This window comes from Lemur catta, chromosome 25, assembly GCF_020740605.2.
Source record: "Lemur catta isolate mLemCat1 chromosome 25, mLemCat1.pri, whole genome shotgun sequence".
In the NCBI taxonomy this organism is placed as follows: domain Eukaryota; kingdom Metazoa; phylum Chordata; class Mammalia; order Primates; family Lemuridae; genus Lemur; species Lemur catta.
Genome location: NC_059152.1, coordinates 10,725,728 through 10,739,667, shown reverse-complemented (window position 1 = coordinate 10,739,667; position 13,940 = coordinate 10,725,728). Strand labels below are relative to the sequence as shown.

Below are 13,940 nucleotides of genomic sequence, written 5' to 3'. Positions count from 1 at the left end.
TAAGTGTTCAAATTATCTACTTAAAGTTATTTTAAAATTATTATTTCAAAGCTTTTGCCTAATCTGGATATGCTCAGATGCACTAGTGCAATTCTATTCAAAATGCCAAGTCACAAGGGGACAAAATCTTGCAACAAGAAAAAAAAAAATCAAAAACATACTGCTTCTTTCAACTAAAAAGTGTTGAGATGTATACACACACACATATATATATATATATGTGCACACTTCTATATGTGTTTGTATGTATATACACACAGTCAATGTGCTTAACGATGTAGTTGATTTAAATTCTTGGTGCAAGCTTTGCATCTCTGCTTAGACTGGTAACAAAAACTTTTCAGCAACCAGTTGCCAACCACCCTCTGAGTAGCACTGAACTGGTGGAACCAGAGGGGAAAAGATGTGTATCTAGCCATTCACTCTAAATGGTGTGCACTGGAATTCATTAGGAAATGTGTTTGAATTGAGTTAGCCTGGCAATTAGTGCAGTTCAAGGAATGAGTAAGGAGCTACAAAATAATGATTATAGCATTTTACAATGTACAAGCACCGTTACATAAATTATTTCATTCAAGAAAAATGGGGTCCACATTAAAATTCTGTGTAGGACGTAGGGCAGAAATGACCCTTGACCCTCGGGTCTGAAGCTCTCAGGAGCAGACAGCCTCAGGATGTGCCACCGTGGATGCCCAAAGTCCATTTCCGTGCTCTTTCTGTCACCTCCTGATGCTGTCCGCATCAGAAGAATAAGGTTCCATTAAAAAAAAATCTTTAAAGTTATATAAAGTAAATGAAATTCAGTCCTTTGCTGTTATCCAACAACTTTATTTCTTTAGTGCAAAGGAGGATACTCGAGCTAGTGATTTATCAACTGTCTTATCGGAAAATAGCCTTTACTCAGCTTAGGTTACCCAACAATTTCAAAGACAGTTTTTGCCAACAATTGTTAATGTTGTGGACTGAGCACAGTTTATCTAGCTGAGCGAGGATGGGGAATGAAGCAATGCCTATTTATTTGGGGCTTGCGGAGTGTGGATTTCTTCTGTGCTACTCCTGAAATTCAAATTCAATTCTGTTGCGATTTTGAAATAACATTAACATGCAGATAAAGCACACTCAGTATCTACTTTATTTTACATCTAAACATCAAATTCAAATCTGAATTACCCTTTAAGAAAAATACAGAGAATTTATTCCTTCTAAGAAATATTACCTTTCTTTTAACAAATTTGTCCCAGTAGTTGTTGGGAAATGACCTAAAAGATAGAAAAGCATAGAAATAAATTAGAATTATTTTTTAAATGATAAATAATGACATATCATTTTTGATTTACAAAATACTTAACAATAACATATAAACATATATCCTGTGATCCATACAAAAGTACAATGAATTTGGTTAACATATTATCCCATAATTTTTCCACATTATAAGCACATTGAATATTACTTTAAATATTTATATATACATATGCAAGTAAATCACACAAAAAGATTATAAGCTGATACTTTAATGGAGAATAAGTATATTAATAAGTAGTATTGTTATATTTGTCACTTGTTCATACCATACCAATACATAAATTTGTTTGTCAATTAAAAATTAAAGTATCTAGAAAGCAGTCATTTTTTTCCTATGAAGAAAAAATCTCCTTACAACCAGTTATCCCCAAAGAATCTTTGAGCATGGCATGAAACCATAACTCTGGCACCTTGATTAACATATAGAGTTTACTTAAAGGGACTGACTTGATTACACTTAGTATTAATGGGTAGAATTGCTAAACAAAACATTTAGCATCTACAGTAAACATGTAAAATTTATAAATAAATCATCCCCATTTGAAAACTCAGAACCTATCAGAATTGCTAAACAAAACATTTAGCATCTAGAGTAAACATGTAAAATTTATAAATAAATCATCCCCATTTGAAAACTCAGAACCTATCAGAAATGATAACCTTTTAATAATAGGCAAAATGAATGACAATAAGAAAGTATATTTTGCTCTCGAATAGTAAATATAAACTCTTCAAAAAATACTGTTATTAACACTTTTTATGGTGGAAAATTACACTTTTGTGATGGATTTATAGCTGAACAGCAGCTAGTTGTTTGGATCTTGATCCCACAAGGCTAAATAATTACTGGATAGAAAAAGTATTTCTTTCTGTCTGACATTTTACATCATGTCATAGCATTTAGCTCGTTTTATGCTAGGCTGGTTGATAGTACCAAGTGAAAGTTTATAACTCAAATATATTAAAAGTGTGAAATTCAATATTTTTGCCTTCAGTGCTATAGCTCTTTCCTTAATAAATAATTTTTTGCTTCCTCTGCTTTTGGATGCGATAACCCCACGCTGTAGGTTATGTACCTCCTGCTACACACTTCCCTAAACACTGAGTAATGAATGTGAAGTTCCATCAGTGCTGTGGAAATGAACTCAAAGCCATTTTTTTTTCCAAGCCATTTTTGATTAAAGAATTCAGAACACAGAGACCAAAAATTGAGAGCATCCATTAGGAGGCTGACGGTGCTTCGTCTTTTGATTTCCTTGGCTGAATATATAACTATTATTCACCTCTGCTAAACTTTTGACAAATCTACAGGAGCTCCAGCAAAATATTTTTATGTCTTGAAATTTCTGAGCACAGAAATGGCTCATAGAATTTTTTACTCACTGTGTGTTGATTACGAGTCTATCCCACTGGCCTTTAATATCATCTTCCGAAGGCTGTTCTGTAATATAAAGCCCATCAAATTCCAATTTCCGCGCTACTTCCTTTTCTCGCTTAAAAATAACCAATGGGACCTACAGATGAAAAATGAACGTGTTAAAATTAGTTTAAATTTACTGCTATCTCCTGTGGTCCCTATCTTTACAAAACAGCTTTTGGAGAGAAATATTTCCCATGTACTTCCAGGAAGGTATAAATTGAGTGAATATGAATCAGCTATATTCAAGCAGAAAGACGCATCTAGTTGGTTATGGAAATACAAAAGATATAATCAGTATTATTTATATGCATATATGTTTAAACACATAGGGATTTATAGGTAATTACACTAATGAAATCATTTTTAAATACTAAAGAGAAAAAGATGATTATGCCAAATTGTTCTCCTTTTACATATAAATATCTTAATATAAACAGATAGAGATTAATATAAATATAAATATAAAATTCAGCAATCTTACCAATGTTCTAAAATGCATGCTACTAAACTAATGAGCTTTGAGAAGTCTCTTTAATAATTCTAGGCTCAGAGTGCCCACATGCTATTTTGAGATAAATTTTCATTTCAACATCAGCAAAAATCTTTGTCAGTTTGCCCAAATATGTCCAGAACATATTGATTCTCTTTTCATAGACGTGGACTTTACACAAGGCACACATAAAAGAAACGTGCAGATATTCTAGAACTATTCAAGAATATTCACCCCCATCAAACAAGGGAATAAAAAAGAGGAAAGGAGCTTCTGAAGAACACTTTACATTCTAGTCTTTTACTCTGGGCCCTGGTTTTGCAAGTGCCATCTGGAAGCTTTATGACCAGAGGCAGAGTCCGGTGGAATACAGGCATCACAGTGAAAAGGCGTCTTGCCAGGAAAAGACAAAGAGGTTTGCACAGTAACAGGCAACCCTGAGCACTTGGACAGACTATCTTGGGTTCTAGTCACCAAATTGCATTGCTCCTTTGGCAGCCCTCTACGGATAAAGTGACATTATTTTCTAGGTAAAGTGTGACAAATTGTGAGGCATTTCTGCCCAGGATGGCAACAGACACTTACCTAACAACAGAACAATCAAAATGACTCATAGATTTGATGCAACGTATTGCTCTAAGCCCTAAAACAATGGAGCATCACTCATCACTACGGGACAGAGTGGGTGGGGGAGCACCCTTCTGTACGGTCAAGGTATAGGTGAAATTGTCCACTATGTGAAAGGAAGCTACGATAAGACAGCCCAAGGCCACGGCCCCTTCCCAGGGCAGCCTGCAGCCTAGGACTAGTAAACGCAGGCACAGAAAGGCCAGGCTCCAATGCAGGGGCTAGGACAACTCTGAAAGGGCATCCCAGCTTCAGAGACTGTATCTGCACCATAGACCAACTTCTCCTCTGCCCCATCCTGCTTCCTCCCCTTGCTCCACAGATGCTGATTCACAGAGCATTCCCTAATAAACCGCATGCATGAAATTTCCACCTTAGAACCTGCTTCCCTAGAAGTCCAACCTGCAACAGACACAGACACAGACACAGACACACAGACACACACACACACACACACACACGGACACCCACAGACCTTGGTGCCTTACTATCTTACTTTCAAGCAGTAGTATCCAATGATGCAGAAGAAAGAAATGACCGTGTGCAGAATAGCTAAGATACGCAATGTGGGTTCCATGTAGCCACTGCTCTCCTCCAGGACATAATGAACTGCGATGATTCTATGGGAGCTGCTGTCCAGGCTGGTCACTTTGGCATTTTCACTTGAACTTCGAGTGGGGAGCTCCTTTCCTTCAACCACAGAAGAAGTGGAGACCTGATTCAAACCATTAAAAGTACAGTCAGTTTGCTGCATCTAAGACGTCATTGCAAACAAAAAACAAGGGAAACAGCTTTTTTAGCAAATAGTTGCATGTGAAGTCATTGCATAATGAAAGGACTAACTCCAAAGGCTAAAAAGATAGCTTTTCAAAAACCAAAGGCAAATAATGAACACACTTTTAAAATTCATTGTAATCCAACCAAAAGTTATGAGCATTCCAATGCATGCAGAAAAATTAGATGGCTAAGCTGTCTTCTCAGTTATCACAAGAATTTAATAGAATACAGGTATGTCACACCCAGATATAGTAACAAGTAAGATATTCAGCTAAATTAGCCTAGGTATACTGTGGGTAAACTCTCTTCCAAATCAAATGCTTTTCATTTGGGGCATTTCTCACTTAGTTCCAAGGAACAAATCTATCCTGCCTTCCTAGATAACAGTGATGTGCTTGGTCAGGTTATCTGTCATTAAAATGTATTTTACAATAGGTTGGGACGTGTTCACTAGTACTGTGGTCCCCAACTCCATGGACCAGTACCATCTGCGGCCTGTTAGGAACCGGGCCACACAGCAGGAGGTGAGCGGCAGGTGAGAGCCAGCAAAGCTTCATCTGTATTTACAGCCACTCCCCATCGCTCACATCACAATCTGAGCTCCGCCTCCTGTCAGATCAGTCACTGTCCCCCATCACCCCTAGATAGGACTGTCTAGTTACAGGAAAATAAGCTCAGGGCTCCCACTGATGTTTGCATTACGGTAAGCTGTATAATTATTTCATTATAAATTACAATGTAATAATAGAAATAAAGTACATGATAAATGTAATGCATTTGAATCATCCTGAAATCATCCCATGCACCCCCACCCTGTCCGTGGAAAAATTGTCTTTGATGAAATTGGTCCCTGGTGCTAAAAAGGTTGGGGACTGCTGCAGTAGTAGATCTGTGAAATCTTTCTATTCATTTCAGTCTATATGCAGTTTTGTACTTTTATGTTATTAAAACACTCAGATATACATACCTTATAAAAGAGCAAGATGAAATTGATTGCAAACGCAACAAATAAGGCTAACATTCTCATGTTGTAAAAGTTGCGAGCAAAATAGTTCTGAAGGTGAAAAAAAATTACGACAAGGTCACGGAATCAAGAGACTTGAAATTTGCAGACAATTTAAACAAAGTATTCATCCATTTACCCCAAACTATGGATCGCAAGCCTACTATGCATCAAGCACCATTCTTGGTGCTGCAGACCTAAGGGTGAAGGAGAACATTTCTGCCACTACGGAGGAAGCTAAGAATAAAAAAACATACTCACAAATAAAAAAACATAATTGCAGGGAATGCTAAATGCTATAAAGAAAAACACGTCAGGTTAAGAGGTTAGGGGGTGGGGGTGCTACTTAGATGGTGTGGTCAGGGAAGGTTTATCCTCAAGGCAGTAGGGGAACAAGTCAAGCGAACATCTGGGGGAAGAGTGTGTCAGAGAGGAGGGCAACGAGGCCAGAGGCCCTGAGTTATAGGTGTGTTGGTGTGCTCGGGGAGTGGTCAGAAGGAAGCACAGTGAGAAGAAGAGAGAGTAGGGCGTGGGTGGGTTGCGAGGTCATGAGGTCATACAGGTGAGCAGGGGCAGGGGGTTGCAGCCTTCTGATAAAGTCTATGTCGTCTTTCACAGCGCAGTGGCTCGGTTTATGACCTCTGGGGCTGCACTCCCTGGATACAAAGCCTGTCTCAACCAATGACTAGTGGTGGAATGTGGACAAGTGACTTACTCTGGCCTGTAACCTCACTTTGCTCATCTGCAAAGTGGAGATAACAACAGAACCCACCTCACAATTATGCTTTGAGGATTAAATGGGTTAATATAGGGAAAGTTATTAGTTTTATTATTGTAATAACTATGATAGTTTTATCTATAATAAATATTATTGTATGACTCCTCTAATTATTATTTTACTCCAGGTGGGATGGGAAGCTATTGCAGGGTGTGAAAAGGGTTTGACACAGTCAGATTATGACTTGGAAAGATCACTCCCGCTGCTGTGGGAGACCAGAGAGGGACAAGAGAGCACGCAAGCAGGTCCAGATAGAGTTATTTTGGGACCGCGGGAAGAGGTGATGTTTATGGCGGTGGCTTGGATTCACTGGAAGACATAGAAAGGACAAGAACTGGGCAGACTCTGGATGTATTCGGAGGGAAGAGTTGAGAAGAACTATAGTTGGATTATATTTGGGGTGGGAAAGAAAGGATTCAAAGGTGGTAACTTCTGGATTTTGGGGACTGAGCAACTAAATGAATGGTTGGTACAATTTATTGAGCTGGAAAAAAAAAAAAAAAAACAACCCAGAGGTGAAGTGAGTTTAATGAAATAAACTACAGTGGAAATGAAAGTATTTGTGTTAATATTAAGTGGGAGATGTCTACAAGGAATACAAGTGGCTATGCCAGGGGTTTAGTATTGCAAAGCCATATCAAAATGGTCACACCTCAAAATGATATCCCCCCTCCACATACACACCCACCTCTGGTGGTGTGATTTTTCTACCCGGGACCCTGTCTTTGCTGCCACACCGTACTGGACCAAGGCTGGCACCACACCCAAACTGGGTCAGCCACATTGTTTCTCCTTGGAAGGCGGGCCTGGGTCATGGAGGCTAAGTTAGCTAACCCTGGTTATCTGAGCTGGGACTTAACAGGGACCTGGGGGACAATAGACCTTTGTTGGCCTGCCGTGGCTCTGCTCAGTCTTGAGCATGCAAATTGGTGAGTCAGACTGCAAAGAGAAGCAGGAAAATGGAGGACCTGTGCAGAAGTAAGAGAATGTGTGAACCCCGACACAGAGAGCTGGAAGAAGAATCTATTGCTTGTTTTTTACAACTGTAGTTAAACATATTCTTAGGAATCCACCAGCTCTATTACAGGGTATTGTGAAGCCCATTCAACCTCTAAAACATCTAGAAGAGAGATATACCTGCAGCCATGGAAATCACTGTGGCATATCAAATCAATTATCAAGACAGAGTTAGCTACAAAACATTTATGTTCAGTGTGCTTTGTGTTTTTGGTTTTTTGAGACAGAGTCTGGCTCTGTTGCCCAGAGTAGATTACACTGGCATCATCATAGCTCACTGTAGCCTCAAACTCCTGGGCTCAAGTGATCCTCCTGCCCGAGCCTCCCAAGTAGCTGGGACTATAGGCACGCACCACCACGCCTGGCTAATTTTCCCTATTTTTGGTAGAGATGGGTCTCACTCTTGCACAGGCTGGTCTGGAACTCCTGACCAGCCTCCCACCTTGAGGCCTCCCACCTTGGTCTCCCAGAGTCCTAGGATTACAGGCCTGAGTCACTGCACCCAGCCAAAGATGGGATTTTTTGCATTTTATGTGAGATAAGGTCTTTTTTACTATTCCCCAGGCTAGAGTGCAGTGGTACGATCATAGCTCACTGCAACCTTGAACTCCTGGACTCAAGGGATCCTCTCACCTCAGCCTCCTAAGTAGATGGGCCTACAGGCCTGCACCACCACGCCCAGCTCATGTTCACTGTGCTTTGTATTAAACAATATGGGAAAAATACAAAATGGTTTAAGGAAACACAGTAAAAACTATTAATTAAAATATATTTGCATATGTTATATGAAATACATAATACATTTACATGTTTACAAATATGTAGAATATATAATTACTGAGGACAATCCAGTTCTCTGATGAGTAAAGTTCTAGAGAACACTGAGTTACTCAAGTGTTTATTTTTGATTTCTCAAGGGGTATAAACTGCTAAATATGACTTTGACTTACAAATAGCTTTATGAGGGCTTTTGTTCCTAATTTTTAATTCTGACATTATTAGAACCTCTTGTAGGTTGATTCTACGCATTCATCTCCTATCCTTTTCCTCCTTTAAAGAAATTATATATATAATATTATATACACACATATTTATAAAAAAGCCTTTCAAACAAGATTTTTAAGAATTCCAATATGGCTGGGTGGTGTGGCTCACACCTGTAATCCCAGCTACTCAGGAGGCTTGAGGTGTGAGGCTCACTTGAGACCAGGAGTTCAAGACCAGCCTGAGTAATGAGACCCTATCTCAAAAAAAAAAAAATTCCAATATTTATATGAACAGAGACAGAGAACTATATCTTTTCCCTTGTTTTCCAAATAGGAGCATGTATTGTAGCAATCTGGGGAATACTTCTGTAAAACGTATAGGATGCTACATAAAGAACTATCATCTCTTTCCATTCTCTCACTTTTCTTTTATTTTTCTCTACGTGAATGGTAATTTTGAACAGATCTTATCATCAAGGGAAAGTTGGCTCATTGAGTTAGTATTTTTATCACTGGATTTTTACATAAAAGGGTGATATTATAGAAATACCGAGTAATCCAGTTCTGGAACATTAGTAAGAATTACTTGTACCCCCAGGAGGCATGTTTTGCTTTATCTATTGAAGAGTCTCATATTTACTGACTTGTCCTAATGTCTTTGTGAGAAGACACTACGAGTGTCACACTATCACAGTAGCTACTAAATCGAAGGTTTCAGGTAGCACGAATGGGTTATGGGTTTGACAACAGGGAGCAGTGGACCAAAGGCATTCCCTAGAAAAAAACACACTAACGTGAGTAAATAAAACATATGTAACACAGAACTGGTTTCCTTATTGCTACCCAAGACAAGGTCAATAAATATTCACTGAGCCTGAATTATTATGGTCTCGCACGATATCAGGAACAATGTTCATTCTGAAACATCTTACTAGAAGTTTCTGCTGATAGGCTATGATTTTCTTCCAGAATGCAGACTCTGGAACTTCTGGCTCTCCGTATCTGTGTGTGTGGAGCTGCCTCGACTTTTGTTTTGCCTTGTCTTCTTTGGCTTTCTCTTCTTTTTCTCCATCTTCTCCCCTGGGAAAATAAAGGAATGGCAGATGAGCTATCCCAGAACTAGAGAACTAAACAGGCGTTGTACAAAAACATATGCAAGTGAGCAAATATTTTAGATCATAGTATAGTATTTGAAAACTGATTTCTCTTAAAATGAATGATAATATTCTAAATTTAGGATCAGATTCTGTGGTGTTCAAATCTAGAGGACATTTTATAGCCTTGAAGAATCTTCATATCTATGTGCCATATTCCCTTCCAATTGTGCAATAAAAACATTTAATTGAGAAAGAGAATAACAATGAAGATGACTTTTTTTCCTTTGCTGTGACTTTCCACCATACCTTATTTTTAAATTATGATTTTAATGTTCAATTTTTAACATTGCCTGGCCATTAAGATTTAAAATCAGAGGCCTATACAGTTGATTGTTCACATGTATAAAGTATATCTTATATATTGGCATGCATTAATTTTTGTTTCATTAATTAAATAAAACATATTAATTTAATTTATTGTATTAATGTTATATTAATTTCAGACAATAGAAATAGAAGCAGTGACATCTGATACCCTCTAGATGTAAAATGTCAATCCTTCATTAAAGTGAAGTCATACATGCATAACCCACAGATATGTAAGCTAAACTTAACCTTAACCCATATAAGGTATATATCTCACATTATTTGTAACATTAAAGAATTGCCAGGGAAATGCCTGCCATGCCCTATTCCATACACCTGCTTTTTATCCTACCAGTCCTTTACGTGGCCATTTGACAACTGACCCAACAGTGCAAGATCTATGACAATGAATAGTGCTACTTGCAAAGAACTCAATGAAAATAGGCCAAAGAAAACAACAGAACAGGGGAGGAAAATAAAATGCTATGTGAGACTAGCAGCACTACAGGCACCTAAAATTTTTATTTCTTTCCACAATTTTTCAAAATGTACACATAAAACTACGTAAATGTGGAAAAAGATGTAGGCTTCAGTTCTTAACAGAAACCCGATATTATGAGGGAGTTACACATTTTCATTGCCTCAAATCCGGCTCTTTATCTTTATTGCTGCATTTATAATTGTGCTCCACAGCACGAGGCGTGTTGGTGAAAATGAAGATTCCTGGGCCCCATCCCAGACCTGCTGAGTCAGCAACTCCGTGGTGGGGCCCAGCGACTAGCCTTGGAGGGACATCACTCCACAGGATTCTACGCAACTGCATCTGCAATGTTTGCTTCCGCCCTTCTTTAAAAGGACAGGAATACGTGCATGACTTTAAAGACAGAACTGTGGCCACCAGTCCTCTTATGGGGAATTTCCATGGAATCGCTGGAGTCTTTCCTGCTGACAAGATCACGCCAGGGGAATCCTTATGTAACAAGGAGGAAAAGACTAGAATGGCCGGTGGGGGGATGTCCACACTGCTGCCCGCCCAGGGTCTGAGGTCCTGGCCATCGGAGCCTCTCCAGTGAGATGGCAGATTCCACCCCCTGGCTCCTTTGCAACATAAGATTTTCCCTTACAGCTCCTGAAAAGAGAGTGTCAGAAAAAGAGACCGGCTGACACGTGAAATTATACATACTCGGCTTTTTCGGGTTCAGATTTGGTTTCTTCTTTTTCTTCTTTCTCTTCATCTTTTGCCTTCTGTTCCTTGAAGGGGCCAATGGGGAAAAGAAAAGCAGGAAGACACATCACCTCTGAATGAGTTTGGGAAGCCATATGACCGCGTGTCAAACCGTAACCGCTTGCTCATACTGAGACAGAAGTGCCACGTGTGCCTCTCAGTCTACTGGCCCAGACACCTCCCCCTTCTTCTCCACACTTCCCTTCCGTACCAGCGTTAGGAATGGACTTTTGGGCTTCTTCCCACTTCCTTTTCTCATTTCAGAAATGCCCTTCTTTACCTTGTCTACCTACTCAAATCTTACTCCTCCTTCAGCGACAGTGTAGGTCCCACCTGTCATCTAACTACCTTAAACCAAACTGGCGTTTCCATTTTCTGAACATAAGCAACCCCTACTGTGCACTGCCTATACTATTTAACACTTAGTCACTTTCTAGTTGCTTCATGTGTGTTAGTTTTTTTCTCTTTAATAAACTGTTTAAGGCAATTTTTTTTTTTTTTTTTTTTTTTTGAGACAGAGTCTCAATACGTTGCCCGGGCTAGAGTGAGTGCCGTGGCGTCAGCCTAGCTCACAGCAACCTCAAACTCCTGGGCTCAAGCGATCCTCCTGCCTCAGCCTCCCGAGTAGCTGGGACTACCAGGCATGTGCCACCATGCCCGGCTCATTTTTTCTCTATATATTTTTAGTTGGCCAGATAATTTCTTTCTATTTTTGGTAGAGACGGGGTATCGCTCTTGCTCAGGCTGGTCTTGAACTCCTGACCTCGAGCCACCCGCCCACCTTGGCCTCCCAGAGTGCTGGGATTAGAGGCGGGAGCCACCACGCCCGGCCTGTTTAAGGCAATTTGAAAGCAGCAACTACATCTTACCTTTTAATTCCCTAGGATACCCAGTGTTACCAGATACATGGTAAATACTCAAGAACTCTTCGTGGATGGAATGACGGACAGCTCCATTGACTAATGTCATTAGGGTCGGTCCTTAAGCTTACGCTATCACAGTTTAAGATAATTTAATAACTTGTAAAGAACCTTAAAAAGGCTAGCTTGGTCTACCCAAAAGCACATTTCTCTTTGGAAAGTCGAGTCCTGTATTTAAAATACCGCTCTGGCGCTAGCATGCAACCTGGTCTAGAGTTCATTTACTGTACCCACCCGAAGTCCGGAGAGCGAGCTGCTGTGACTCGGAGAAAACTTACCTGAAATTTTTCTTGCACCTCAGGGATGGGGACGGGGTTGCTCATCAGGTCACTGAGGCCGGCATTGGGGTTGTGAGGGATGAGTTTGTACTGGCCTCCTTCCCTCTTCAGATCCAAGCCAAATATGTCCGACAGGAGGTCGCTTTCCTCCGTCAGTTCCTTCAGGTCCGCCAGGTCTTCGGACGGCAGGGAGGCTTCCACGGCCTTCCTCTCTCCCTCCTCCCCGTCGCCCCTCACCTCGTCCTGCGTGGGGTCCGGCATGTTGGCCAGGAGCTCGGCGACGCGGATCTTCTTGGCGCCCTCCACCAAGCTGGCCCCTAGCAGCAGGCCGCAGACGATCCGGAAGAAGCCCCGGACCACGCTGGCCACGAAGTGCAGGAGGGTCAGGAAGATGCTCCAGTAGGACGAGCACAAGGCCGCGGCCATGTCCCTCACCGTCATCTTCTTCATTCTCTTCACCTGCTTCTTCAGGCTCTTCAGGCTGAGCATGCGGACGAGGGCCAGGACGTTGTACCTGAGGGCCAGCAGGGCCGACTGCACCGTCACGATGGAGAAGAAGCCCGTTCTCGGCCCCTGCTCCTCCGGCCTCTCCTTCTCGCTGTCCTCCTTGCTCGCCGACCTCTCGTTCAGGTCCGACTCGGAGATCTGCGCCGCCAGCTGCATCTCGAAGATGGTGTCCTCGCAGAAGTTGACGAACAGCTCCATCTTCTCCTTCTCGCCGCCCTCGTTGACCACGTCGAATATGAACTGCCGCTTGGACTCCTTGACCTGGGGCTTCTCCCACTGCGTGCGGCTGGACTCGCTGATTTCGAAATACACCCGCTCGATGCGCTTGGCGCTTCCCATGATCTCGATGCGGCCCAGAAAGGGCTGGAAGTAATTCAGCACGCTCTCCGCTAGCTCCAGGAAGGTCTGCAGTCGGGTGTCGTTGGGCATGTGCTCGGAGAGGTTTGTCAGGAGGACGGCCACGTTGAAGCCGATGTCCTTCGCGGGCTCGTGGAACCGTTTGACAAACTCCTCGTAGTCGAGGGTTTCGTTCTCGTCGGTCTCCGCGCAGGACAAAAGAAACTCGGTTTCTGACTGCGTGTAGTGCTTGTGGCTCTCCATGGCTTTATGGAAGTCCCTCTTGGAAATGACTCCCTTGCCATCAGGGTCGTACTCTTTAAAGGTGTCGGAAGATGTCAAATCCTTTAGTTTCAAGAACATGTCAAAAAATTTGAGAATCATCTCTACATTGTTGGAGGATTCCACAAGCATATCGACCATCTGTTTGCCGATCGTTCCATTGACAACGTTACCTGGGGGTAAAACAATTGCATTTGTTTAAAATAAACCTTCTTGGCAAAACTAGTATCTATAAAGAAAATCACAATATAGATCTTTTATGATATCTGAATCAAGAGTATCTCCTTGTTTATCCCCCCATGTATGAAGTCCCAGGAAAAGATGGAGAATTATTTCTAAACCATAGTTTTAAAAAGTGATTACAAAACACATACAAAACCATACTTACAAAGTAATTAGACTGACACACATAAAACAATATTTGAACAAAATCTGACTTTATTTTCCTCAAGTTAATCAAAGCAGCAGCATGTTTTAGATAAGGAAAATGGGGCCAACAGTCATAAACTGAAATCCAGTCTCATAT

At 41.0% G+C, this 13,940-nt stretch overlaps 1 protein-coding gene across 3 annotated transcripts in view; it reads right to left on the bottom strand.

The window, feature by feature from the left end:
- RYR2 (ryanodine receptor 2) overlaps positions 1 to 13,940 on the bottom strand; it is a 596,087-nt gene that overhangs the window by 25,444 nt on the left and 556,703 nt on the right. For all 3 annotated transcript variants that reach the window (XM_045537276.1, XM_045537277.1, XM_045537278.1), the window contains 7 exons: positions 12,290 to 13,587; positions 11,050 to 11,117; positions 9,336 to 9,483; positions 5,587 to 5,673; positions 4,339 to 4,557; positions 2,689 to 2,819; positions 1,217 to 1,259 (listed from right to left, as the gene is read on the bottom strand). In XM_045537276.1, the coding sequence (XP_045393232.1) occupies positions 1,217 to 1,259; positions 2,689 to 2,819; positions 4,339 to 4,557; positions 5,587 to 5,673; positions 9,336 to 9,483; positions 11,050 to 11,117; positions 12,290 to 13,587 (1,994 nt within the window). The remainder of the gene's footprint in view (positions 1 to 1,216; positions 1,260 to 2,688; positions 2,820 to 4,338; positions 4,558 to 5,586; positions 5,674 to 9,335; positions 9,484 to 11,049; positions 11,118 to 12,289; positions 13,588 to 13,940) is intronic.